General features: G+C 45.0%; 2 protein-coding genes across 13 annotated transcripts in view; one reads left to right on the top strand and one right to left on the bottom strand.

The window, feature by feature from the left end:
• Nucleotides 1–16,265, top strand: part of LOC121550901 (histone acetyltransferase p300) — a 31,020-nt gene extending 14,755 nt beyond the window's left edge. For 4 of the 11 annotated variants that reach the window (XM_041863332.2, XM_041863330.2, XM_041863331.2 and 1 more), the window contains exons 15-29: nt 68–292; nt 456–648; nt 988–1,139; nt 4,883–5,122; nt 5,331–5,419; nt 6,999–7,109; nt 7,661–7,717; nt 8,023–8,100; nt 8,409–8,485; nt 10,046–10,196; nt 10,433–10,693; nt 10,912–11,077; nt 11,193–11,366; nt 11,624–11,788; nt 11,877–16,265. In XM_041863332.2, coding sequence (XP_041719266.2) covers nt 68–292; nt 456–648; nt 988–1,139; nt 4,883–5,122; nt 5,331–5,419; nt 6,999–7,109; nt 7,661–7,717; nt 8,023–8,100; nt 8,409–8,485; nt 10,046–10,196; nt 10,433–10,693; nt 10,912–11,077; nt 11,193–11,366; nt 11,624–11,788; nt 11,877–15,068 — 5,331 coding nt within the window. In that variant the 3' untranslated portion in view covers nt 15,069–16,265. The remainder of the gene's footprint in view (nt 1–67; nt 293–455; nt 649–987; nt 1,140–4,882; nt 5,123–5,330; nt 5,420–6,998; nt 7,110–7,660; nt 7,718–8,022; nt 8,101–8,408; nt 8,486–10,045; nt 10,197–10,432; nt 10,694–10,911; nt 11,078–11,192; nt 11,367–11,623; nt 11,789–11,876) is intronic. The other 7 variants (XM_041863336.2, XM_041863335.2, XM_041863334.2 and 4 more) reach the window with 7 other exon arrangements.
• A 281-nt stretch (nt 16,266–16,546) lies between these two features.
• LOC121550902 (E3 SUMO-protein ligase CBX4) lies at nt 16,547–27,361 on the bottom strand. 2 transcript variants are annotated; one of them, XM_041863339.2, is made up of 6 exons: nt 27,045–27,361; nt 25,901–25,944; nt 23,448–23,513; nt 23,289–23,355; nt 18,591–18,903; nt 16,547–18,446 (listed from the first exon to the last, which is right to left on the bottom strand). In XM_041863339.2, the coding sequence occupies exons 1-6, from the start codon at nt 27,111–27,113 to the stop codon at nt 17,725–17,727; spliced, it is 1,281 nt and encodes a 426-aa protein (XP_041719273.2). In that variant the 5' UTR covers nt 27,114–27,361; the 3' UTR covers nt 16,547–17,724. The 2 variants fall into 2 exon arrangements, with proteins under 2 accessions (XP_041719273.2, XP_041719274.2); XM_041863340.2 differs by having other exon boundaries at nt 18,591–18,885.
• Between the last annotated feature and the right edge of the window lie 216 nt (nt 27,362–27,577).

Raw genomic sequence — 27,577 nt, 5'->3', positions numbered from 1 at the left:
AGCTTTTTTGGCTGTTCCTCTGTTGTTCATTTCCTTTCCATTAACTGTTCTCTCTCTGTCCTCCCAGCTGTCTCAGAAGTCTTCTCTGACTGCAGACGGCCAGGCCTCCACTCCAGCCTCGGTGAGCAGCGTGGACCCTAGCTCCCAGCTGACCTCGTCTGACGCCCCAGCTGAGCCCAAGATGGAGGTGAAACAGCAGGACGATGAGGATGCTGAGGACCAGGGAGAGGGGAAGGCCTCTGGGAAGATGGGCAAGGGACAGGCAGACATCAAGTCAGAGGAGAAACCTGAGGTGAGGCTTCCAGTTTTTCAAATGCAGGGTTATAAAAGCAAAAGACACAGTGCTAACTAGCCAGCGAGGTGAAGATTATTTAGTACACAGCTAACAGAGTTGTTACATTCAGGATGATGTCTGGAAATGTGTATAGGATATTGAACATCATGTCCCCGCTCAGATTAAGAAGGAGAAGCCTTCAGGCGACGGATGCAAGGGTGAGCCTATGGACACATCGTCATCGGCAGCAACGCCGAAGATGGAGGACAGAGACAGGAAGCCAGAGGTGAAGACTGAGCCCAAAGACGAAGAGGAGAGGTCGGGGGCATCGGGCACGCACAGCTCCCCCGCCAGCGCTCAGAACAAGAGGAAAAGTAAGCCCCCCCCCCCCCACACTACTCTTTCCTCTCTTATCTTCATAGGAGTAATGTACCTGTCCTTATCCTCATCTTCACATGCAAGCATTCCTCAACGTTGGTTTCGGACCTAAGTCGGCCATGGTGTATAGATCTAGGCTATGACTTTTTGAAGCTAAGTGTATATTCACCTGTAAACAGCCTAATCAAAAAAAATGTTCTCATCTTTCTTGCTCCTCCTTTTCCACTACTTGCACTGCCTATATCCCCACTTCCTCTCCTCCGTCACTCCCTCTCTCCTCCGTCACTCCCTCTCTCCTCCGTCACTCCCTCTCTCCTCCGTCACTCCCTCTCCAGTCTTTAAGCCTGAGGAGCTGCGGCAGGCTTTGATGCCCACCCTGGAGGCCTTGTACCGCCAAGACCCTGAGTCTCTGCCCTTCCGCCAACCAGTGGACCCCCAGTTACTGGGAATACCCGTACGTATTCGAACTAGTAACAAAACTAACCTGGTAAGGGACTGCGCTGGCTTCCATTTTGCGTCCTTCTAAAACGTTCTTACCGTTATTTTTAGTTCATTTTTCTCTCATTCCTTCTTCCTTTTCCTTTTTCTTTCATCCTTCTCTTCATCCTTACCACCACCACATGTGTGAGGGAGTGACTGTTGGCTAGGGGAGTTGTAGCGATACTTGGAAGGTGTGTGTGTGAGTGAGAGTTTTCTCGATACTGAATTTATGAGTGTTATATCTCTGCTCAGGTAGAGTATACTATACATCAAACGTAGGTCAGTTGGTTTTTACTGTAGGTTCTTGGGTAGGTGTGTGTGTGTGTGCCTGTGTTTGCGTGTCAGCTCATGCTTGCTTCTCTCTAATTCTCTTACACCACCAAAAAAAAGAAAATGCTATGTAGAAAAAGTTAACTTGTTTTGCTTGTAAACCAAGTCAACAGAAATCAATGAGTCTGTCAGTAACATTTAGGAGAAATGCAAATGTAAACCTTTTCTGTCTGTTAGAATTTAAAATAAATATTTTTTGATTGGTTTCTACCCGTCAGTTTTGATTAAGATCAACACTTAATGAATGTTAGACCCCTGGGCCTTGTTAATGGCGGCTTTTGTTTTTGCATTTCATCAGACTTCAAAAGGCCTAAAATAAGCAGCCATTTTATCAGTGGTACATCACTGTTCTGCATTTCAAGTAACATGCCCTAAAGGGGAAATTTACTAGCCAAAAATGTTCATAGCCCATTACCTTATTTTATTATTTAAACTGCTTTCTTTTAATCTTTTTATGCTTCCAGACTTTTTATGCTTTTACAATTCTAATTTGGATATGATTTAGCAAATTTTTTCTCACACATACAGTGGGGGGAAAAAAGTATTTAGTCAGCCACCAATTGTGCAAGTTCTCCCACTTAAAAAGATGAGAGAGGCCTGTAATTTTCATCATAGGTACACGTCAACTATGACAGACAAATTGAGGAAAATAAATCCAGAAAATCACATAGTAGGATTTTTTATGAATTTATTTGCAAATTATGGTGGAAAATAAGTATTTGGTCACCTACAAACAAGCAAGATTTCTGGCTCTCACAGACCTGTAACTTCTTCTTTAAGAGGCTCCTCTGTCCTCCACTTGTTACCTGTATTAATGGCACCTGTTTGAACTTGTTATCAGTATAAAAGACACCTGTCCACAACCTCAAACAGTCACACTCCAAACTCCACTATGGCCAAGACCAAAGAGCTGTCAAAGGACACCAGAAACAAAATTGTAGACCTGCACTAGGCTGGGAAGACTGAATCTGCAATAGGTAAGCAGCTTGGTTTGAAGAAATCAACTGTGGGAGCAATTATTAGGAAATGGAAGACATACAAGACCACTGATAATCTCACTCAATCTGGGGCTCCACGCAAGATCTCACCCCGTGGGGTCAAAATGATCACAAGAACGGTGAGCAAAAATCCCAGAACCACACGGGGGGACCTAGTGAATGACCTGCAGAGAGCTGGGACCAAAGTAACAAAGCCTACCATCAGTAACACACTACGCCGCCAGGGACTCAAATCCTGCAGTGCCAGACGTGTCCCCCCTGCTTAAGCCAGTACATGTCCAGGCCCGTCTGAAGTTTGCTAGAGTGCATTTGGATGATCCAGAAGAGGATTGGGAGAATGTCATATGGTCAGATGAAACCAAAATAGAACTTTTTGGTAAAAACTCAACTCGTCGTGTTTGGAGGACAAAGAATGCTGAGATGCATCCAAAGAACACCATACCTACTGTGAAGCATGTGGGTGGAAACATCATGCTTTGGGGCTGTTTTTCTGCAAAGGGACCAGGACGACTGATCCGTGTAAAGGAAAGAATGAATGGGGCCATGTATCGTGAGATTTTGAGTGAAAACCTCCTTCCATCAGCAAGGGCATTGAAGATGAAACGTGGCTGGGTCTTTCAGCATGACAATGATCCCAAACACACCGCCCGGGCAACGAAGGAGTGGCTTCGTAAGAAGCATTTCAAGGTCCTGGAGTGGCCTAGCCAGTCTCCAGATCTCAACCCCATAGAAAATCTTTGGAGGGAGTTGAAAGTCCGTGTTGCCCAGCGACAGCCCCAAAACATCACTGCTCTAGAGGAGATCTGCATGGAGGAATGGGCCAAAATACCAGCAACAGTGTGTGAAAACCTTGTGAAGACTTACAGAAAACGTTTGACCTGTGTCATTGCCAAGAAAGGGTATATAACAAAGTATTGAGAAACTTTTGTTATTGACCAAATACTTATTTTCCACCATAATTTGCAAATAAATGCATTAAAAATCCTACAATGAGATTTTCTGGATTTATTTTTCTCATTTTGTCTGTCATAGTTGACGTGTACCTATGATGAAAATTACAGGCCTCTCTCATCTTTTTAAGTGGGAGAACTTGCACAATTGGTGGCTGACTAAATACTTTTTTTCCCCACTGTATGCCTATTCATGGTAGATGCTTTCTAGACAGTTCCTCGCCAGTAATCCGTATTGTGTTGAAGTTGATTGTGAGTTATGTGAAGAGTTGTGCCAATGCATGTATGCAGTAGTAGAGTGTGTCTCAGATAATGCTAATAGCTATCAAATCAAATATCTCGGACCTCTTATTGAACACCGTGAAGAGATACCCAGGCAATGATGTCTGGCACTAATTACAATAATTGTTTGTAGACCATTGAGGCTGCATGTACACAGGCAGCCCAATTCTGAACTTTTTGCCCAATTATCGGCAAAGGAGCTGATCTGATCTGTCAAAAGACCAATTAGTGGAAAAATATCTATCCACAATGGGATTATCACACCTCAATTTCCAATACACTCATAGAAACAACACTCATAGTTGTTGTAATTGAACTCAGATGAATGGAATGCAACATACTATGTGCCATGTGTTCATGCATCACCAGGCCGTTGTGTCCTCTGTTTGTCAAAGTGAAGGGTCTCATTTCCTGTTCGTGTTTCCCTGGAGACGGAGAGAGATCCTTAGCTTTGACGACCCCGTCTCTGCTTTGCCCCTTTGTCTCAGTGCTCTTGGCTTTGACTGTGCTGTGTTGCCAATGTCCATGCTGCCAGTTTACCAGCGTGTGTTGTTTCTGCCTGACTGTTGTTACTGCTCTGTTCACCTCAGCTTTGTACCCTGACTCATGCCCTGAAAATGCTCTCCTCCAGGCAGTCTGTAGAGGAGAAAGCGGTTGCACTGGAACCGTCTGACTGCTTGAAAAACAAACACAAATGTACAGTGCACAACAGGTGCTTTATCCTGTAATTTCTGATAACTGTTGGATGTAAAAGTTGGTCTTCCTTCAGAGTACTAATTTAGCCCTGATTGAGGAGAAGTTTGAATTTTTGTGCAGAATTGGAGGGGACGAGCCTGGCCACCCCAGTGTCGTTCCTTGTCCTGTTCCCAATTCACGTAGAAAGGGTGCAAAGTTTGAGTGATGAAGGGGAGAAGCTGTCATGTCTCTGTTTGCACATGAACCTCTCTGCAGCCATCAACATTGTCCCCTGCACCCTCTTCTCTCCCCTGCTCTGGTTCCACCTGGATGTCCACCACAACTTCTGCTACTTCAACAACTATGATGACTATGATGATGACGAACATGGTCTTCTCTACATTCCCTCCTCCTGCATCGATGACCACACCAATCCCTTTCCACCCCTTTTCTCCCCACCCTCCTTTACGGGCTGAACCCTACCCTCGCTGACACCTGGACTTGGTCCCCTTCAGGACTACTTTGACATTGTAAAGAACCCCATAGACCTGTCGACCATAAAGCGTAAGCTGGACACGGGACAGTACCAGGAGCCCTGGCAATACGTGGATGACATCTGGCTCATGTTTAACAACGCCTGGCTGTACAACCGCAAGACATCCCGCGTCTACAAGTACTGCTCCAAGCTGGCCGAGGTGTTCGAAGCCGAGATCGACCCCGTCATGCAGAGCCTGGGCTACTGCTGCGGGAGGAAGGTGAGCGGAAGTGTGTGTGTGTGTGTGTGTGTGTGTGTGTGTGTGAATGGATGTGTATAACATCAGTCATTGAAGACAGCACAGCTTTCACTGCGTTTGAAACATACAGTCATACAAACATTATAATTTGGTTCCTGGATAAGTATTTTTCAGTACATAGACTGTATCTATCTATCTCTTACTATGGCCTCTCTTATTCTGTTTGCAGCTTGAGTTTTCCCCCCAAACTCTATGCTGCTATGGGAAACAGTTATGCACCATCCCGCGCGATGCTACTTATTTTAGCTACCAGAACAGGTAAGGGGCGTACAGAGGCACAAACAAACTCACATACTCAAGACACTGAAAGGAGCAGGGTCATTCATACCCTCAAGGGTTCTCTCTCTCTCACACACACACACACACACACACACACACTTGAACAAGTCATGTTTTCTGCATATTTTCTATAAATCCACAAATCTACTTGAGTGATTGTCTTATTGTGATGTTATTGTGCATGCTGATATTATCTGCAATATAGCATTGTTCAATCACAGATGAGTGAAGTTTTAATTTGGCTTTAAATGGTTACACCCTGCCAGCATTTTCATCTTCATCGTTCACCAATTTAATTTTTGACATTTACAAAGTGGGTTCCCTGTTTTAAGAGATTATTTAGAAATCTACACTTTTCCACTAGTCTACTTAAAATGCATAGAGAAATGTATTTATCAATTACAGGTAAGTAATTGAATCAAACTGATAATTGGCAAATGGATAGATCATTCCTTTTGGACACAAGACTTCAAATAAGACTCAGGACGATATCGCTGCAGTGAACACTTTGATCTGCAGAATATTTTATTGAACAAAGCTGTGGAGATGATTGGCTCAACACATTCCATCAGATACATTTGACCATCAAGACAGCATCACCATAGTGTAGTAGGTTAGGGCAACACAGTATTCACAACCTCACTACATGTATGATAATTCCTCTCTCCAACACAAGAAAGGGACCCTCTTTATAAATGGAGCAAAAGGATGATGGGTTGATGTTGCACTACCACTTGCTTTTCCTCATCCACACTGTGTTTGAGCCCCCCCCTCCCCCGTTACAGTGTTACCTCATAGGTATTCTTTGGGATTTTTGCAATGAGGCCCCTTATGTACTTCCCCAGAGGCAGATGCACTTGTGGATACCATTTGTATGTCTCCTGTGTCCAGTATGAAGGAAGTTAGAGGTAGTTTCATGTGCCAATGCTGACTAGCATTAGCACAATTACTTTGCGCTAACGCTAGTTAGCAATTGTGCTAGCGCTAGTTAACAACTTCCTTAAAACTGCACGCAGTGACATAAAATTTTTATCCACGAGTTCATCGTACTCTGGGGAAGTAAATAAAGGTCCTCATTGACAAAATCTCGGAGTATCCCTTTAATGATGTTTTTGTCCACTGACTGTCTGACACTAATCTGTGCTTTGCATTGTATCTCTGTCCTCGTTGGATGTTATGTTCTCCCCATCCTTCACTCTTCCCATCCTATTCATCCCTCCATTGTCCTCATCTGACCTGTAACGATTTATTTCACGCTTTTTTAATATTCATTTTGCCCTCCCTTCCCCCATCTACCCCTTTCTTCCCTTCTCTCCCTCCTTTTTTAACGCTTGTGATGTCTGCATTGGCCTGCTTTGGTGTGACCAATCATCCACTCCAAAATATAACTGCAAAATCAAAATACCTGCCCACACAAAAACCCTGCATCATGATTGGCTACTACCTGGCGACGACCTTGCCCTCTGCTCTTCTCCTGGCCTGTCCTGCCCTGCCCTGATTGGTGACTGCTTCCTCGTGCCTTCTCTGTGATTGGCTGTGCGGTTGGCGAACGGTGTAGTTCACCACAATTTGGGCTTCTTGCTGACAGGTACCACTTCTGTGAGAAGTGTTTCAACGAAATCCAGGGCGAGTGCGTGTCCCTGGGGGATGATCCCTCTCAGCCTCAGACGTGAGTACCAACCTCCCCACCCCGTCCTAAACCCCCCACCATTTTAATACTGACATGGTTCTTCTATTGCTCATTTTGATGACATGTAAATATTGTTTGGTTTCTTTGATTTATAAATGCTCTCTATCAATGGGATTGAGAAATGTTAAATCTCTTCAATGGGACTTCTCTTTCTCCCCATCATGGAATACCTTCTCAGTCTCTCCCTTAGTGAAATAGTATACTTCTTTTTATAACATGTCTTTTCTCTCTCCTCTACCTCTTAAGGCAGCAGTTCACTTCAACTGCCGTCTCCATCCTTTTACTTGATTTCTGCCTCTTCTCTCTTCAGCTAAAACCCCAACATACTGAGGGCTCCTAATGTTCCAGATGTGTTAGATGATGTTTTAGACATGGCTGAATCCTAGCCTGTATGAAGCCTGAGCCTGCAGTTATTGCTTGTGACTTTTCTTTATGGCTGTAATATAGCACATTGCATTTCTGGCCCAGTGATTGGATTGAGTCTGTTCTTACCTCCCACACTCCTGGGCCTCTCTCCCACCTCTTCACAGGTCCATCAGCAAAGATCAGTTTCAGCGGAAGAAGAATGACACGCTCGACCCTGAATGGTACCTACTTTTCTTATTTTTCCTTTACATTTGATCTGTACTTTGTGTCAACCCATGTTTTCAATGTGGTACATTTGCATCAACTTGCATCAAATATTTGTTAACTGGCAATCTGTAATATTTCATCTTTAGTGTGTTTTTAGTCAGTTACTCTAGGACCTGTTTGGGTCGTCATCATGGCTTTTGTGTTTGAAATGTTCTGCTAGTTGAATCTCCTGTTGAGAAAATAATGACAATTTCCATGTGACACATGGTATCAATAACCTGTGACTCTCTGTCCACCTCTATTTTCTGTTTTTCTGCAGGCTTGTGGAATGTATCGACTGCGGGCGTAAAATGCACCAAATCTGTGTCCTGCATAATGACACCATATGGCCGGCAGGGTGAGCCAACTTGCATACACATTCTGTACATCTTACGTTAATGCGACTGTTAGAACTGTCACACTGCTGCTATTCCAAGGTGCAGTTCCAGGTTCAATCTTACTGTGGTTGTGTTGCCTGTTTACCATCATGATCCTCAGCAATACTTTACATCATTCATTGCTGCCAACATAACCTTAGTGTCTTATACAGTAGATGGAGGGCAAAGAAGTGAAGCTGAAGGCCTCTGAGCTATGATAAATAACAAATGCATGTATGATTTATTTGAAGTAATGAAATAAAGCATTTACATTTTCCCCTCTCCACAGCTTTGTATGTGACAGCTGCCTTAAGAAGGCCAATAAGACACGGAAAGAGAACAAATACGCGGCCAAAAGTAAGTGGAGTAAGTGAAAAACGGGGGGTGCTCATCTACCGTCATCTTCATTGGGGTGTCCGTCCATCTGTCTCCCCTCCCTCCCTTCTCCAGTCGCTCAGCCGTCTCTTTTCAGTGTTCTCTTTATCCTCTTCTCCTTTGGTGCTGTTACTGACACATACCGTACTCATTTCCTAAATCCACATCCCACAAGTATAACACAATACTTTCATGTGAAGAGCAAACACACCCAATTGACTTTTTCCCCCCTTCAAATCTTTGTTTTAATTTTCCTGTCAACGGTTATGATTTTGTGCGCTGTGTTTTCCAAATAATTGTCTTTCCTCTGAGGCAGTCTGGTTTAATTCCCTACACCCTGATACACTACTTTAGAGGACGAGTGTTCCAGTTAACACACATTCTACCTTTTTTCCTTTCTACTTTTTTCCATGACCCAACCCTTTCGTATCTCCCCCTCCCTCCCCAATGAAAATGTTACATGTAACCAACCCTATTTTTTTATTTCAGAAGCCAGTCCTCAGACAATAGTTGCCGCTGCCAGTCCGCTGCAGCTTTGTGGTTCGATTTCACTCTTATCCCAGGCCTGTACACACTGAAGGCTATGGCAAAAACATGGTCATTTTAGGGGTTCTCGGTTTACAGTCTGCTGTTTTAAGGTTTGTGGGTCACCCAGGCAGACATGGACTTCTTTTTTATCTTGTTGGATCCTTTTTTATTTATGTCATCCTCTCACAAATATTTTTTTCCTCAGTGGGTGTCCACAGTCCAGAAATCTACTTGAAATCATATTTTGGGTGAATTTTTTTCAGTTTGCAATGGCATCGATACTCACGTTTTTCCCCCAACTTTTTGACAGTTGTCCTGTTTTTGCGTGCCTACAATCCTTCCATGTGTGGACATTCTTACCTCCCCCATCCCATTCTCCACACCCTCAATGAAGGCAGAGTTTTTAGGGAGCCACAGGTAGGCGGGAGGGCATGCGCATAAAAGGGACCAACTGGCCTAGTCTCATACAAGGATCTCAATTAAATATGTCTTGAATGGAAGAGGGGTAAAAGTCCTTATATGGAGTCAGACCCAGTCTACACCTTGTAATCTCTTCTGATTTATTGAGTGTTCAGAGCAGAGTACTAATCCAAGTCTCAGATATGCTGTTAGTTGCCAAATTGACAACGCTATCAGGGCATTTTAGACATTGATTGAAGGATTGACAAAGTGCCTCAGACTGACTCCAGAGTATTCTGAAACACTCTAGAAACAGTCAGTGGTTGAATTTGTATGCTCCTGACTTGTCCTTTTTATAAAACAGTTTAAAAACACTGTCAGATTAGAGCCCAGTGGGTCTTCTGTCTTTAATGTCACCAGAGAAGTGAAGTCCTCTGCTCTGAGCTACTTAACAGACATAACCCCCATACACCCAACTACCCCCCCCAGACTGGGTTGGCTTTTACTGAAACCATGTGACCTTTCATCTAATCACTATCACCCATTTCCTCTCTTCCTTCCTTGTTCCTCCTCTATTTATCTCTCCCTCCCCCATTCTATTCTTTCCATACTTCATTTTCACAGGGCTCCCTCAAACTAAGTTGGGCAGCTTCCTAGAGGGGCGAGTGAATGACTACCTCAGGCGGCAGAACCATCCCGAGTCTGGTGATGTCACTATCCGTGTAGTCCATGTCTCCGACAAGGTGGTGGAGGTCAAGCCGGGCATGAAATCCAGGTGAGGGTCTTAGGGCACAGTGGGGTAGTGATTCTTTAATATGGGGTCAAATATAGACTACCAAGGAAGATGTCAAATTGATCCTAGCGTCAATGGACTCCAAAGGTTAATGTGGGCTTTAAATGAGTCCCATTGTAGACTGGAGAGTTGAGACTTATCCGTTCTCATGGGACAGCACCTATTCAGTGTTTGTCTGTGTGGTTGTGTCTACTTACGCTCTCCTTTAACTGATACAGGTTTGTGGACACTGGGGAAATGTCGGAGTCCTTTCCCTACAGGACGAAGGCGCTGTTTGCGTTCGAGGACATAGACGGAGCTGACGTCTGCTTCTTCGGCATGCACGTGCAGGAGTATGGCTCAGACAGCCCTCCGCCAAACCAGAGACGCGTGTATATCTCTTACTTGGACAGCGTGCACTTCTTCCAACCTCGACACCTCCGCACAGGCGTCTACCATGAGATACTCATAGGGTACCTGGAGTACGTCAAGAAGTTGGGGTAAGAGACGAGGCCCTTTTTACTAAGCTCAACCTATTTGTGGGCATAGATTCTTGAAAACATGACTTGACCTAGACCTCATCAATCTAAACATAGTGTAATGATATGCATGTTCTAAAGGGTCTGTTGCAAATTTCATGATATACTTTAACGTTCTAATAAGATTCACTATTTCCAGTTGCTGGTCTGATTCTTAAACCCTTCCTCTCCCATGGCAGGTTTACAACAGGGCACATCTGGGCTTGTCCCCCAAGTGAAGGGGACGACTACATCTTCCACTGTCATCCTGTGGACCAGAAGATCCCCAAGCCCAAGCGCCTACAGGAGTGGTACAAAAAGATGCTGGACAAGGCCGTAGCTGAGCGCATTGTGCACGACTACAAGGTGACTACAATTATTTTGGTGTTTTGTCAGACATTGCACAGGCTGTGCCAGGCAGAAATCCAACTTCTTTATTCTATGAAATAATTGTATGCATCTTATTCATGCTCTCTTTCAGGACGTCTTCAAGCAGGCCACGGAGGACCGTCTCACCAGTGCCAACGAGCTACCATACTTTGAGGGCGACTTCTGGCCCAACGTGCTGGAGGAGAGCATCAAGGAGCTGGAGCAGGAGGAGGAGGAGAGGAAGAGGGAGGAGAACAGCACCTCCAGCGAGAGCGTAGATGTGAGTGTAAGGACTTCAATACAACAGGAGAGAAAGGAGTGTGTTTGTGAATATGTTATAGGATCTGGGGTGTGGGATATTGGTTGTTTGTCCTCAATAGTAACATGATAGGAGTAGCTGTTTGTTGTTAAAAAGTATTGCTCAGGAGGAGAGATATTGAACCATTGCGAATTGGGTCAATTTCGAGGCTGCGTCAGATTCAGTGCTTTAATAGGGATGGAATGTATTGGAGTCGATTTTAATCTGGTGTTCTCCACACACAGGCCCCGAAAAGTGACAGCAAGAATGCCAAAAAGAAGAACAGTAAGAAGACAAGCAAGAACAAGAACAGCAGCCTGATCCGAGCCAATAAGAAGAAACCAGGGATGCCCAATGTGTCCAATGACCTCTCCCAGAAGCTCTACGCTTCTATGGAGAAACACAAGGAGGTAGTTGATCCTGTCACAACCTTCTAAATAAAGCCACAACACAAACTGTCAGTCCCAGTGCTCATCCTTTCTTCTCTGCACCCTACAGGTGTTCTTTGTGATCCGTCTCATCGCCGGCCCCACTGCCAACTCCCTGCCCCCCATAACGGACCCAGACCCCCTAATGGCCTGTGACCTGATGGACGGGCGTGATGCCTTCCTGACTCTGGCCAGGGACAAGCACCTGGAGTTCTCCTCCCTGAGGAGGGCCAAGTGGAGCTCCATGTGCATGCTGGTGGAGCTACACAATCAGAGCCAGGACCGCTTCGTCTACACCTGCAACGAGTGCAAGGCAAGCGTGGAGACACGCTTCCACTGCACCGTCTGCGAGGACTATGACCTGTGTATCACCTGCTATAACACTAAGGGCCATGAACACAAGATGGAGAAGCTGGGCCTGGGCCTGGATGACGAGAGCAACAACGCAGCGGCCGCTGCCAGTCAGAGCCCCGGGGACTCCCGCCGCCTCAGCATCCAGCGCTGTATCCAGTCCCTGGTCCACGCCTGCCAATGCCGCAATGCCAACTGCTCCCTGCCGTCCTGCCAGAAGATGAAGCGTGTGGTGCAGCACACCAAGGGATGCAAGCGCAAGACCAACGGTGGCTGCCCCATCTGCAAGCAACTCATCGCCCTGTGCTGCTACCACGCCAAGCACTGCCAGGAGAACAAGTGTCCCGTTCCCTTTTGCCTCAACATCAAGCACAAGCTCCGCCAGCAGCAACTCCAGCACCGCCTCCAGCAGGCTCAGATGCTGCGGAGAAGAATGGCCAGCATGCAGAGGGTGGGCCAGCCTGCCTGCGGTGGAGGAGGACCCCCGGGGGGGCTGCCATCACCGGGTAACAACGGCACCACAGCCCCCAGTACACCCACGTCAGGAGGCACCCAGCCCCCAACACCACAGACACCCACCCAGCCCAACATGCCTCCTGGGCCCCAGCCAGGGATGGGTGGTGGAGGAACTTTGCAGCAACAGCAACAACTCCAGCAGCAGAGTGGGATGCCTCAGCAGCACCACCAGCTCCACCACCAGTTCCAGCAGATGCCTGGAGGAGGGGGGATGATGAACTCCCCCCAGCAGCAGCAGATGGTTCCTCAGGTCCAGCAGCAGTCCCAGGCTTCAAACCCCCAACAGCTCCAGCAACACCCCAACAGCCTGCCCCCTTACACCAACAGGCCTCCAGGCTCCTCGCCGCACCCCCAGTCCCAAGGCAAACCAGGCCTGGGACCAGCCACACCACCTCAGCAGCAGCCACCCCAACAGCAGCCCAACCCTGGCCAGCCTTCCATGCCCCAGCAGCAGCAACCTCCTTCGGGGCCGCCTCCAGCGGCTGTGGAGATCGCCTTAAAGATTCAACAAGTGGCAGACGCCCAAAGGAAGATGGCCCTGCAGAGGCAGGCGGCGCAGGCAGCTGGTATGATGCCTCCGCACCCTCACCACCAACAGCCCCAGGGCCAGATGGGCATGGTGGGGGCCCAGGGGCTGCCTCCCCAGGCTCAGGCTGCTGCCGCCAGGGCTCACATGGAGCAGCAGCAGGGTCCTCCAGGTATGATGGTGGGCCCTGGCCCCATGCAGCAGCAGCCCCAGCAGCCTAACCCCCAGGGCCAGCTGCCTCCACAGGTGCAGCAGAGGGTTGGTCCCCCGCTTCAGAATCCCCAGCAACAGTGGGCCGGCCAGGGAATGCCACCCCAGCAGAGGCAAGTCATGATGGGACATTCAGGCATGGTGGCGCCTCAGCAGCAACAACCGCAGCAAATGCAACAACCGCAGCAAATGCAACAACCGCAGCAAATGCAACAGCGGCAGCAGGCTCCGGGACCTGGTGGGTTGATTGGTATGGTGCAGCAAGGTGGTGCGGCCGGGGGTGGGAACCTCCCGCAGGCTGCCCTTCAGGAACTGCTGCGTACCCTTCGCTCCCCCAGCTCACCTGAGCAGCAACAGCAGGTGCTCAATATCCTCCGCTCAAACCCTCAGCTAATGGCTGCCTTTATCAAGCAGAGAGCCTCCAAGTACAAGGGGGGCCCAGGACCCCTGGGAGCCCCTGGCGGGCCAGGTCCAGCCAGAGTTCCAGGAGGTATGGGCGGCCAACAGGTCAATGTGAATGCTGTGGCTGGTCAGCCAGGTATGCACATGGGTCAGGGAGTCAACATGCCTACCATGGCCCAGCTACAGCAAGTACAGCAGCTACAACAGCAGCAGCAGCAACAACAGCAGCAGCGTCCTATGCTTAGTAGTTTGCAGCAGCAACAGGTGGCAGCACTTCAGCAGCAGCATCAACAGCAGCAGCATCAGCAAGGAGGGATGCCAGGCCAGCAGGCACCCAACATGGCCAACATAAACCCCCAGTTCAGAGAGCTCCTTATGAGGAGGCATCTCCAACAGCAGCAGCAACAGATTGGGAACCATGCCCAGTTCCAGCAGCAGGGCTACATGGGCCAGCCGGGCATTGCCCCCCAGCAGCCTGGTCAGGGCCAGTCTGGATTGCAGCAGCAGCCTGGAGCCCAGCCAGGGCAGCAGGGTTACCCTGGCACGGTGGCCCAGCAGCAGGCTGCTGCAGTGCTCCAGCAGAGACTCCAGCATCAGCACCAACTCCAGATGCAGCAGCAACAACACCAGAACGCCATGGCGGGCCACCAGGGGGCTGAGGGGGGTCCGGGCAGTGGAGTAGGAGGCCAACCTCAGCAGCCCCAGCCCCCGCAGGGTGCCCCCCAGCCGCTGTCCTCCCAAGCTCTGCTCCAGCAGGCCCTGCACCAGAGGCTGCTTCAACAGCAGCAGCAGCATCTGGGTGGAGGCTCTCCGGCCCAGCACAGCAGCCCCATGAGCCCCCAGCAGCAGATGGCCCAGTCCCCTCACCTGCAGGGCCAGACGCTGTCCACGTCCCTCAGCAACCAAGTGCGCTCGCCCCAGCCCTCCCCGCGACCCCAGTCCCAGCCACCACACTCTAGCCCCTCCCCGCGCATGCAGCCCCAGCCTTCCCCTCACCATATCTCCCCACAAACCCAGACGGGCTCACCGCACCCGGGCCAGCTACCCCAGCACCACCCCGGCATGGTGGTCCCCAATCAACAGCCACCTCAGCAGCAGCAGAACTCAATGGACCAGTTTGGGTCTGACCAGAATGCCATGCTGTCTCAGCTCAGTGGGATGGGTGGTCTCCATGGGCCTGGAGGACCTGACATGCTGTCTGGGAACAGCCAGGACCTTGTGCAGAACATTAATCACAACACCTTAGACATCATGTAGCCTCACCATGCTTTCAGGACTGCACCTGGGACAGTGTTAGCCTTTTTTTTTACTATTCATATTATTTAAAATGTTTTCAATAAAAAATACATTGAAGTGAACTTCCTATGGGAGATGCAACTATAAATCAACACGTCGATGAATTACTAAATGAATGGTAAGTTATTGCTGTTAATATATATTTTTTGCCAATTGTGTACAAATAGGGGGATGGTATCTCCCTTAGAGAGTACAACACAGGTAATATTTTTTGGGGTTGGGGCTATGGGAGTATTTGCCTTTTTAAGAAATGTTTTTAAGATTTTAAAAATTGTGAAAAATGTAAGAGAAAATGATTTAATGCAATGGACTTATTGTGATTTCTCCATAAATCAGTCTGTCTTATCAGATTTACAGAGTGATGTGGATTCATATTATTATAAATCCAAACATCATGCATATCTTTTAAAAGTTGGGTTTACTTTATTTATTTTAGTTTTTTGGCGGTTTGTTGGCATATACCCTAAGACTGCTACAATTCACATAGAATATATTTTTGTTATTGGCTATTGAAATGGGGGTGGGGTTATTTCATTTCAATGATGTCTGGGTTGGGCTTTCAATCTGGAATAAAATGAGTGTTGGTGGTTGAGGGCCTGCTGCAAGTTTCAGTGGCCAATGTATACTACATTTGAAATGCCTAACCATTGGACATCAATACTGGAAGGGCCATCCCTCTCACTGAACACACATGCCCTCCCTCACCCTCGAATGTGTGAGCACTCCTGTAAGACACTTAGTATTGGAGGTGGGGGGCACATACCTATGTGCCTGTAAAGTTTAGAGTACATGAGGTATGGAGGAGGGGGTGTCCGCCAGTGCATAGGACATTACGGTTCTTGTAAAGCAGAGGGAATGGATCCAAATGAACTGTGCTGCACAGAACTGAGGAAGGGGAGAGATGTGACCAGTCTCTCTCTGCCTCACCCTTACTTTTCCCTCTGGACTTAACCCCAGCAGCTCGAGCCCAATGCACTGGGCCCCTTCAACCCACCCTTCTCCTGCCCCAGAATAATTGTTGTCCCTCCTCCCAACTCCAATTTATCTTTCTGCTCAGAACTTTGAGAGTTTAATTTAATATTTTTTACTGTACAAAGTACTGTGGACTCAAATACTGTTTTTTTATAATAAAATGAAAACGACATGTGCTGAATATTATCACTTGTAGCTAGTCAAATTAAAGATTTCTTTTTTTTGGGGGGTTGACCTAAATACATGCTTCCCTGAGGAGACTGACACCTAGTGGTGATAAAAGGAGGCACAAGTTGCTGCAAATGCATTTCCAAAACGACTACTAAAATGTTTTATTCCATGCAAAAATTTTGGGAGGTGATATCCATCCTGTTATATGAATCTCAAACACGAGCAGATTTTACACTATGTATTTCTAAGCATAGGGTATAGAGACGACATTTGACAAGTCATCGTGACCAAAGAGACATTTTTCGACACGTGACATATAATTTAATTTAGCTTTTACATGTGACATGCGATAAATACAACCGAGAACATTTGCTTCAGTTTGCACATTTCCTACTGTAACAATGGTGTAAACCGATATCTCCTCTTTAGAAATGCACAAAGGCTTAGTGAGAGGGTTGGACTATCATTTGGTAATACAAAAATAGGCATTTTTTTAAATTGAATGAAAAAATAAAAACAATACTTCAACGCAGCCAGCCTTCATCTTGAAATGCTGAACTTCTATCCCTCCAGGCATTCCTTCTCTCCTTTCTATTTCTTTGTTATAGAAATAAACGTATTAAATGAAATTAAGGACAAGGGAGTGCATGATTGACAAGACATGCAGAACTTACTGTAAATATTGAGGAAGACAGTCGACTTTATACAAAAGCGTTTGAAAAAGGAGTAACCGAAATGAGACCCAAAACACATTTGGGAATGAGTGGTGTGAACTGATATCTCCTCTTTTGAAATGCACAAAGGCTTAGCGAGAGGGGTGGACTATCAAATGGTAATACAAAAATAGAATCAGGTAGGCTCTTTTAATTTGAGATGTAAAATAAAGAAAAACAATACTTTCAATGCAGCCAGCCTTCATCTTAAAATGCTGAACTTATATCCCTCCAGGCATTCCTTCTCTCCTTTCTAAATTATTTATTTGTTATAGAAATAAACATATTAAATGAAATGGAGGACAAGGGTGTGCATGACTGACAGGACATGCAGAACTTACTGTTAATACTGAGGAAGACAGACGACTTAATACAAAAGTGCAACCAAAATGAGGCCCAAAACACATTTGGGAATGAGTACATCTAGAATAAGAGACATTGGAGAAGTAGTAATGTTATAAATATGACATTCAGGAGTCAGCTGCTCTCTCTCATCCATCCATCCTCATCCTTCTCTCTTACTAATCATCTTTCCAGAACTAAACACAATGTGAAAATTACAACCCAATTTTCTAAAGGTACAATACCTCACCAAACCCACAGTAATTGGTATCAATTTACTCTCATAGGCTTTGTAAACATCTAATGACAAACTTATGGTTGTTTATCTAAACATGTTCCTAAGTGGTAAATTCAACATATGGGTTGCATTTCATGTATAACCTTACATGTTCTCTAATACTCTCTCAGAACTCTGTCCTTCAGCCCTTAAAAAACCCTTCAGCTGCCAAGGCCTCTTTGAAAGTTACGGTCAAAGAGTTGACAGTCACATCGGTCACAATCACTTTGCCAGGATTCACTTCTGTGCCACTACTGTCTGGACACTGTGTCACAACCTCTTCACCTTGCTGTTTTCTGTCATTCTCTACCACTTCCTCTGCAACCTCAACATCGGTACAGACCACTGAACCATCAGCCATGGTCTCATCTCCAACATCCACCACTGAAGTGCTATCCCTGTCAATCAGAATATGTGTCCCCATCTCCTCTACCCTGTCAATAAAATAATCTGTCCCCAACCCTTCTACCCTCTCAATAACAGCTGCGCCTAACCCTTCTACCCTGTCAATAACAGCTGCGCCTAACCCTTCTACCCTGTCAATCAAGGTATCTGTCCCCAATTCCACTTCTGTGGCGCTGTCCACTAACCTATTGCCAATGTTAAGGTATTTTGGTCCCTCTGCAGAAGCACAGCTCTCTGATTCGTCAGTCTCCTCCATTTGTTCCTGTCTAGTTTCAGAGGTCCCACCCTCTGGCCTGTCCATCACAATAACTTTCTCTGCCCCTGTCCCCCTCAACAAGGCCCCACCCCCCAATGTCTCATCTCCAGAGCCCAGTGCGGAACCACAGCTCTCCACTCTGTCAGTCGACTCCTCCACCTCCTGCTCCATCATGGGAGAGCTGCACTCTGACCGGCTATGCCCTTAAGAGAGAAAGAGACAGGAAATGAGATCAATATACATGACCACAAATAGGACCAATCCTGACCTTCAAACTTAGATAAAAAATAGATTATCAAATATTTAATTAAATGTTTGATGGAAAACAAACTGAAGACTGTTTTCACATGTCTCTGTTGTGAACTCTGATTCCGGTCTCTCCTCTGCGCCTTGCCATTCATGCTCCATGGGGTCCTGTATGCGGGTCAGTGGTTGGAGGGAATTGTTGTCAGACACAGGTTTGGACACCCTCTGCTTGTTCTTGCGTCTTGCCAGGCGGCGGTAGATGCTCCCTCCCTCCCCCGCCCTGTATGGCAGACTGCCCTGGTCCAGCTCGGAGCCCATGGAGCGGGTAAGGGAGAGGCGCAGACGAGGGGTATCTGGGAGTTTGTGTGCACTACGGAGGTCCATGGCATAGATCTTCTGTAGGAGAAGAGAAGACTAAAGCCGATGTCACACGTAGCAATCTGGACGTAATTTCTGTTGATTGCAACAAAGTGGCATCCCAAAAAATTGCCTGCAACTTAGTTGCATTGTATTGCAAGAGATAGAAATCAACCCTGTGTCACGCAACTGACTGTATGCAATGTCCAATCAGGGCGCAGAAAAAAAGTTTACGAGTGGTCATATCGTTCAGTTTGGAACTCCGACCCAGTAGGCTAGTGGCCAATCCTCAAAAAGGGCTTTAGTCTTTGAGATACCCGAGGTATAACATAGCACAACCATGTTTTTCCTCATCTCTAAGGTCTCCCATACAGTGCCTTCGGAAAGTATTCAGACCCCTTGATTTTTTCCACATTTTGTTACGTTACAGCCTTATTCTAAAATTGATTAAATTGTTTTTTCCCCTCATCGATCTACACACAATACCCCATAAGGACAAAGCGAAAACAGGTTTTTAATTTTTTTTGCAAATTTATTAAAAAATAAAAAACAAATACCTTATTTACATAAGTATTCAGACCATTCTCTATAAGACTCGAAATTGAGCTCAGGTGCATCCTGTTTCCATTGATCATTCTTGATGTTTCTACAACTTCATTGGAGTTCACCTGTGGTAAATTCAACTGATTTGGACATGATTTGGAAAGGCACACACCTGTCTATATAAGGTCCAACAGTTGACAGTGCATGTCAGAGCAAAAACCAAGCCATGAGGTCAAAGGAATTGTCCGTAGATCTCAGAGACAGGGTTGCGTTGAGGAACAGATCTGGGGAAGAGTACCAAAACATTTCTGCAGCATTGAAGGTCCCCTGTAGCTCAGTTGGGTTGTGGGTTCGTTTCCCACGGGGGACCAGTATGAAAATGTATACACTCACTAACTGTAAGTCGCTCTGGATAAGAGCGTCTGCTAAATGACTAAAATGTTAAATGTAACACAGTGGCCTCCATCATTCTTAAATGGAAGAAGTTTGGAACCACCAAGACTCTTCCTAGAGCTGGCCGCCTGGCCAAACTGAGCAATCGGGGGAGAAGGGCCTTGGTCAGGGAGGTGACCAAGAACCCGATGGCCACTCTGACAGAGCTCTAGAGTTCCTCTGTGGAGATGGGAGAACCTTCCGGAAGGACAACCATCTCTGCAGCACTCCACCAATCAGGCCTTTATGGTAGAGTGGCCAGACAGAAGCCACTCCTCAGTAAAAGGCACATGACAGCCCGCTTGGAGTTTGCCAAAAGGCACCTAAAAACTCTCAGACCATGGGAAACAAGATTCTCTGGTCTGATGAAACCAAGATTGAACTCTTTGGCCTGAATGCCAAGCGTCACGTCTGGAGGAAACCTGGCACCATCCCTATGGTGAAGCATGGTGGTGGCAGCATCATGCTGTGGGGATGTTTTTCAGCGGCAGGGACTGGGAGACTAGTCAGGATCGAGGGAAAGATGAACGGAGCAATGTACAGAGAGATCCTTGATGAAAACCTGCTCAGGACCTCAGACTGGGGCGAAGGTTAATCTTCCAACAGGACAACAACCCTAAGCACGCAGCCAAGACAATGCAGGAGTGGCTTCGGGACAGGTCTCTGAATGTCCTTGAGTGGCACAGCCAGAGCCCAGACTTGAAACTGATCGAACATCTCTGGAGAGACCTGAAAATAGCTGTGCAGCAACAATCCCCATCCAACCTGACAGAGTTTGAGAGGATCTGCAGAGAAGAATGGGAGAAACTCCCCAAATACATGAGTGCCAAGCTTCTAGCGTCATACCCAAGAAGACTCGAGGCTATAATCGTTGCCAAAGGTACTTCAACAAAGTACTGAGTAAAGGGTCTGAATACTTACTTAAATGTAATATCTAATTTTTCTTTTTTCATAAATTAGCAAACATTTCTCTGAACCTGTTTTTGCTTTGTCATTATGGGGTATTGTGTGTAGATTGAGGGAAAAAAACAATCAATTTTAGAATAAGGCTGTTTCGTAACAAAATGTGGAAAAAGTCAAGGGTATGAATACTTTCTGAATGCACTGTATACACCTGAAAGTCTGTGTGAATGTAAATCAAAGAATACTTTTTTTATATATATTTTTTTACGTAATGAACAGTCAGATACATTCAGTTCACATTCAAGTTTATTGCCTTTGTTGTAAAAGAAAGAAAAAAAGAGAACATGCAATATTGATGTTACTCATATTGATGTTACACAGGAAACAGAAACCACTTGTTACTTACCGACTTCATGTCCTTGATGTGCTGGTTAACAACATGCATAGTAAAGTTTGCTTAACTATATATCTTTGTCTGTCATGACTACAAGACAAAGCATATTGAAACAGCTTCCCTTGGCATCCATGAATACCGCCACTGGATTTGAGGCAAAATATAAAGATAATACATGATGGCCCCCTGACTTAAAGGAAAACTCCACCCAAAACCATATTTTGGTATTTGTTTCATTAGTCCATTGTTGATATAGTCCCAAAATGTTTTGCATGTCAGCAATCAAGTTGTCAAGTTACACTATATATACAAAAGTATGTGGACACCCCTTACAATTAGTGGATTCAGCTATTTCAGCCACACCCGTTGCTGACAGGTGTATAAAATCGATCACACCGCCATGCAATCTCCATAGACAAACATTGGCAGTAGAATGGACTTACTGAAGAGCTCAGTGACTTTCAACGTGGCACTGTCACAGGATGCCACCATTCCAACAAGTCAGTTCGTCAAATTTCTGCCCTGCTAGAGCTGCCCCGGCCAACTGCAAGTGCTGTTATTGTGAAGTGGAAACGTCTAGGAGCAACAACGGCTCAGCCACAAAGTGGTAGGCCACACAAGCTCACAGAACGGGACCGCCGAATGCTGAAGCGCGTAAAAATCGTCTGTCCTCGGTTGAAACACTCACTACCGAGTTTCAAACTGCCTCTGTTAGCAACGTCAGCACAATAACTGTTCGTCGGGAGCTTCATGAAATGGGTTTCCACAGCCGAGCAGCCGCACACAAGCCTAAGATCACCATGCGCAATGCCAAGCGTCGGCTGGAGTGGTGTAAAGCTTGCCGCCATTGGACTCTGGAGCAGTGGAAACGCGTTCTCTGGAGTGATGAATCACGCTTCACCATCTGGCAGTCTGACGGACGAATCTGGGTTTGGCGGATGTTAGGAGAACGCTACCTGCCCCAATGCATAGTGCCAACTGTAAAGTTTGGTGGAGGAGGAATAATGGTCTGGGGATGTTTTTCATGGTTCAGGCCCCTTAGTTCCAATGAAGGGAAATCTTAACGCAACTGCATACAATGACATTCTAGACGATTCTGTGCTTGCAACTTTGTGGCAACAGCTTGGGGAAGGCCCTTTCCTGTTTCAGCATTACAATGCCCCCGTGCCCAAAGCGAGGTCCATACAGAACTGATTTTTCAAGATCGGTGTGGAAGAACTTGACTGGCCTGCACAGAGCCCTGACCTCAACCCCATTGAACACGTTTGGGATTAACTGGAACGCCGACTGCGAGCCAGGCCTAATCGCCCAACATCAGTGCCAAACCTCACTAATGCTCGTGGCTGAATGGAAGCAAGTCCCTGCAGCAATGTTACAACATCTAGTGGAAAGCCTTCCCAGAAGAGTGGAAGCTGTTATAGCAGCAAAGGGGGGGACCAACTCCATATTAATGCCCATGATTTTGGAATGAGATGTTTGACAAGTAGGTGTCCACATACATTTGGTCATGCAGTGTATATAACTTTCAAAATAAAGAAATAGAGCTGGTATGATGCATTTTGCTGTATTTCTGTATTTTGAAAGTTATATATTTAGAAAACTTGATTGCTGACATGCAAAACATTTTGGGACTCCATTCATATTTCCAAGATGAATGAAGATATCCTAATGCTGTCTGTTTGTGTATGTAGGGCAGACAACTGACTACTTGTATTCCAAATTTGAGCAATATCAGAACTTTCAATATTGGGTTCCATGAACTAGCTAGCTAGCTTGGTAAAACATGGTCGGCAATTAGGCAATATTTTGGCTAGCTATCTAAATTGTACAGCCAGAATTGTTTATATCGATGCGGTTACAATTACCAAACGTTTGGATAAACAAATAATTTATTAAACCGTGATGTATGACAAGATTGGACGTTGCATGCCATTTCAATTGCGTTTGAATTGCTTCGTGTGTCAGCAGTTGCTTGAGATGACGACACATGCAACTTACATCTGCAACATAAACTGCTTCCAAATTGCTTCGTGTGACGCAGGCTTAAGATAACTTAATATACTATTACGTTTTGTCATTTGTGTAATTGCTATGTTAATGTAAGGGACATTAAAAATGGATTAAGACAGAAAGTGGATGTTCTGGACAAGGAGAAAGGTAAGCGCTGTACCCGCAAGACGAGTCTCCGTGGTCTGAGTCCTTTCCTGCGGTATGCCAGGGCTCGGTCCTTCTCCTCCCTGATAAGCGACAGAGAATATGAAATTGCAATGGCTGGAGCAGAAGTAGTATGCAGTATTCATACTAACAGCACTCTCACAGTACTACTCACTTCTCTTCATAAGCCAGGACAAGGCGTGGGTCCAGTATGTGGTCCTCTGGTTCCCAGGTGCTGTACCTGTCAAACAACCACACTCTATAAGCGCTGTTTATGCAGGATCATAATGGCATGATAACCTTGAATAAGGCAAGGAGGTACAATGACAGGAGTTGTTAAAGAACCATAAGGGAACTTTCAATGAATTTATGTATAGAGACTGCTAGCGGTTATACCTTACCTTTAAACACCTGGCAGATGATAAATTGTCAATAGATATCATTACAAATACACCAAATCAAATTACCAGACACTTTTAAATGTCAACCTCTATTGCGCAAGTGAGTCGTTCTGGAATTTGTTATGTTTTCCTCACTTGTCTTGACTCCTGAGGGGTATACTGCGAAGCGGGATAGAAGAGTTAACAAGCTAACTTTGGTCAATTATGAGTTGAACTCCGGATAACTGTTGACACGAAGGTGGCTCACCTTTTAGCCTTCACCTTTAGGTAAATTTATATGGCAACGAATGCTTTAGCTCTAACCTGCTCTTGGGCAGGCTAACTTCACTTCATCCTGAATGAAGTGCTTGAGCTGAGAGTTGAGGACCAATCAAATCAGATTCCCTCCCTATCGCAAAGAGCGCGTCATCGTCCCCTTCGTTCTCTGAAACCATTTAAGGAAGACTGATTAAATATTTTATTAATCAAATCTTATTTTGTGTTAATAATATTCAAATACATATAGTATCTCATTACACATTTAGTATTGACAGGATGCATTTGAAAGTCACACGCAGTATAATATCCGTATGACTTAATACAATCATTTTATCGATAGGTGTGGGGGGAAAAAAGGTGCTTGTGCACACCAAAGACAGCATTAATAATTGTGTAATAAAAGACACCACTTCTAATAGCCTGTTTCCCACCATAGCCTGCTGAATATGCACTATAAGTTATTTCATTTCAGCAAAAATCTAAATGTGGCACAGACTCGCTGATGGATTGCTGTTTCAGCATTTTATCGATGAAGATTTCTGTGTTCGACTAGCCACGTGGGACATGCAAGCACAGTTACAAACCTGGCTGGAGCTAGCGGCAGCTGCAGGATCAAAATGCATGGTCGTAACATGGATGAAGCCTGAGATGGAATGTGAAGCTAAGTGAAGCTGGCTAGCTTTAGAAAATCCTGAGTATATCTAGCTAGCGTCGTAGTATACTCCTCTATTTCCATTGAAAGTGTTGGTAAACAAGGGTACCCTTCAGTTTAAGATGCGTGCGGAATCGGATTAACGCCATTAGCTGGATCTGGACGGACTCTTCACATTCCGAAAATGCACCAATTGGCGTACGGTGGTTGCCAGTTCTCCTGTCAGTGTACTTCCTTGATTAAGGAAATGGGAATTAGGGGTGTTAAATATGAGATGCACTTTAACCAATGATATGAGGTTTTTACTAAGACATCAGAAGCAGAGGGAACATATAGTGCCTACAGAAAGTATTCACACCCCTTGACTTATTCCACATTTTATTGTGTTACAGCCTAAATTCAAAATGGATTAAATATATTTCTTTCTCATCATCTACACACAATGCCCTATAATGACAAAGCGAAAACATGTTGTTAGACATTCGTGCCAATTTTTGAAAATGAAATACAGAAATATCTCATTTGCATTAAGTATTCACACCCCTGAGTCAATACATGGTAGAATCCCCTTTTGCAGCGATTACAGCTGTCAGTCTTTCTGGGTAAGTCTCTAAGAGCTTTCCACACCTGGACTGTGCAGCATTGGACCATTATTCTTTTCAAAAGTCTTCAAGCAACTCCAGTGTAGATTTGGCCTTGTGTTTAATGTTATTGTCCTGCTGAAAGGTGAATTCATCTCCCAGTGTCTGGTGGAAAGTAGACTCAACCAGGTTTTCCTCTAGGATGTCGCCTGTGCTTAGCGCCATTCCTTTTTTTTTTATCCTGAAAAACTCCTCAATCCTTTACAATTACAAGCAGTATATGTGTAGGGTAAAAAGATGAGGTATTCAAACAAAAAATAATGTTCAACACTATTATTGCACACAGAATGAGTTCAAGCAACTTGATAAGCACATTTTTACTCCTGAACTTATTTAGGCATGCCATAACAAAAGGGCTGAATACTTATTGACACAAGATATTTCAGCTTTTCATTTTTAATTAATTTGTAAACATTTCTAAAAAATATATAATTCCACTTTGATATTATGGGGTATTGTGTGTAGGCATGTGACAAAAAGTCTCAATTTAATCCATTTTAAATTCTGGCTGTAACACAACAAAATGTGGAAAAAGTAAAGGGGTGTAAATACTTTCTGAAGGCACTATATATACCCAGATCAGTGAGAGGATGAAACATCAGTCTGCAATGTTTCACACATACATGACTCATACACATTGGTATTGCATTCACTAATGAATAATAAGAGTACTTACTTTGGTGGCCATCCCTGCCACTTCAATAAGTATTCCACATTACCCTAAGAAGCAAAAGAGAAAGGCACATTTAGCAAGAGAGCAAATAACACAATTATTAATATTTGTAAGGTAGTTCAAGGAGCATAAAAAGATGACTGTCGCGTTAAAGGGTTGGTGGAGAGATCTTGGGGTAATTTTCTTTTCAAATGGAGATTGTACTAGATGACGTCAATGTCTCGAACTCTACTATTGTGATGACGTGTTCGCACATGGATGGGTTATATGTAAAGGTTTTTATTTCTTGAACATCAAAGAGATGGAAATAGGTAGTACTATAACATGTAAACAACTCGTATTGCGCAACGTGCTGCACAGCAAAGGTCTCCGCTTTGGACCACCCATTGAAAAAAATACAATGATACGGCGTGCGTGTATATAATACTCAACACATAGAATAAAACATTATTGCATTATAATCTTACATTTTCAAATCAACTTTACCAAAATAAAGCATAAGTAAATGCATTGTAAGAATCACACCATACAAAGCTTTAATATAGGCTCATTATGATTATCATACTATAACAACATAATAGGACTATATTGAATGGATCAAGCGAGGTGTAACATTACGCAGCAGTTTTTTTCCCACGCAGATACCCCAATCCATCTTCCCGTCCTCTGTTCTCCTCTTGTTGGCGTAACTTGCAAATAAACTGCGTAGCTCCCACACATTGTCAGCGCCGACAATCCCACCAGTGATACCAACGATTGAGACCCGATTTTGGTAAACACACCCCCTTTACATTTTACTACTTGAGGTAGTAGTCTATATTCAGAACATACAACATACACAAACCACGGAAAACGAAAAGATTCCACAATCTCTTTATTCAATATTATGTAGCCTATAGGCAACATTATGTGCAGCAAAATCTATTTGAAACTTTTTGCGTGTTAGAATTAGCAGCTATATTCCTTTCACGCAGCAGCATGACAATTTTAATATATTGCGTAAACTACGGAAAGTGCGTAGCAATACTTTTGTGTAATGGCTGATAAAGACTGTAAGAGTACAGGTAGTAAATTGGCTGTTAAAACCATAACACACCAAGGCTAGGTAGCCTACATTTCTATTCGGAAACACGACTACATTACTTACCTTTCTGACTCTCTTCTTGGTTATTGATTCAACTGCAAACACTTGTTCACCTATAGATGACAGTTCCATCGCTCCTAGGCTGCTGGTCGCACGCTCAAAACAAGGAACGCGAAATGTTTCTCGTTCTTTCCAAGAAAAATCCCCCACAAATCCCCAAAATTCACTGCAGCGGCTAAAACAAGCTTTTTGCCTAATCTACAACCCTTTTCTATTCTCGGAGTCTTTATCACTTTCTCACATGCACGTATTACATAGTTGAGCGGTATTTTGGGTTCTCTTTCTGATATCTGCGACACATCACTGCCTGGCGCGTGCTTTTGTCAGGCGCGCTCCCACTGACTCTAGTACGATGCGCCGAGTCCCCAATAATGTACAGAGAAGAAGAGGCTAAGCGAGAGGGTTTACTTCGCCCAAGATCTGACCACGAAGTGAGTAATTTTTTTATGGATGTCAACGAGAGAGTGTCGAATGGTAAAAAAAAAATGCTAATTTGCTACGTGAGGATTATTTGATAGAATATAACTTTCGTAATG

Source organism: Coregonus clupeaformis, chromosome 35 (assembly GCF_020615455.1).
Source record: "Coregonus clupeaformis isolate EN_2021a chromosome 35, ASM2061545v1, whole genome shotgun sequence".
Classification (NCBI taxonomy): domain Eukaryota; kingdom Metazoa; phylum Chordata; class Actinopteri; order Salmoniformes; family Salmonidae; genus Coregonus; species Coregonus clupeaformis.
This window is presented reverse-complemented; position numbering and strand designations above follow the sequence as displayed.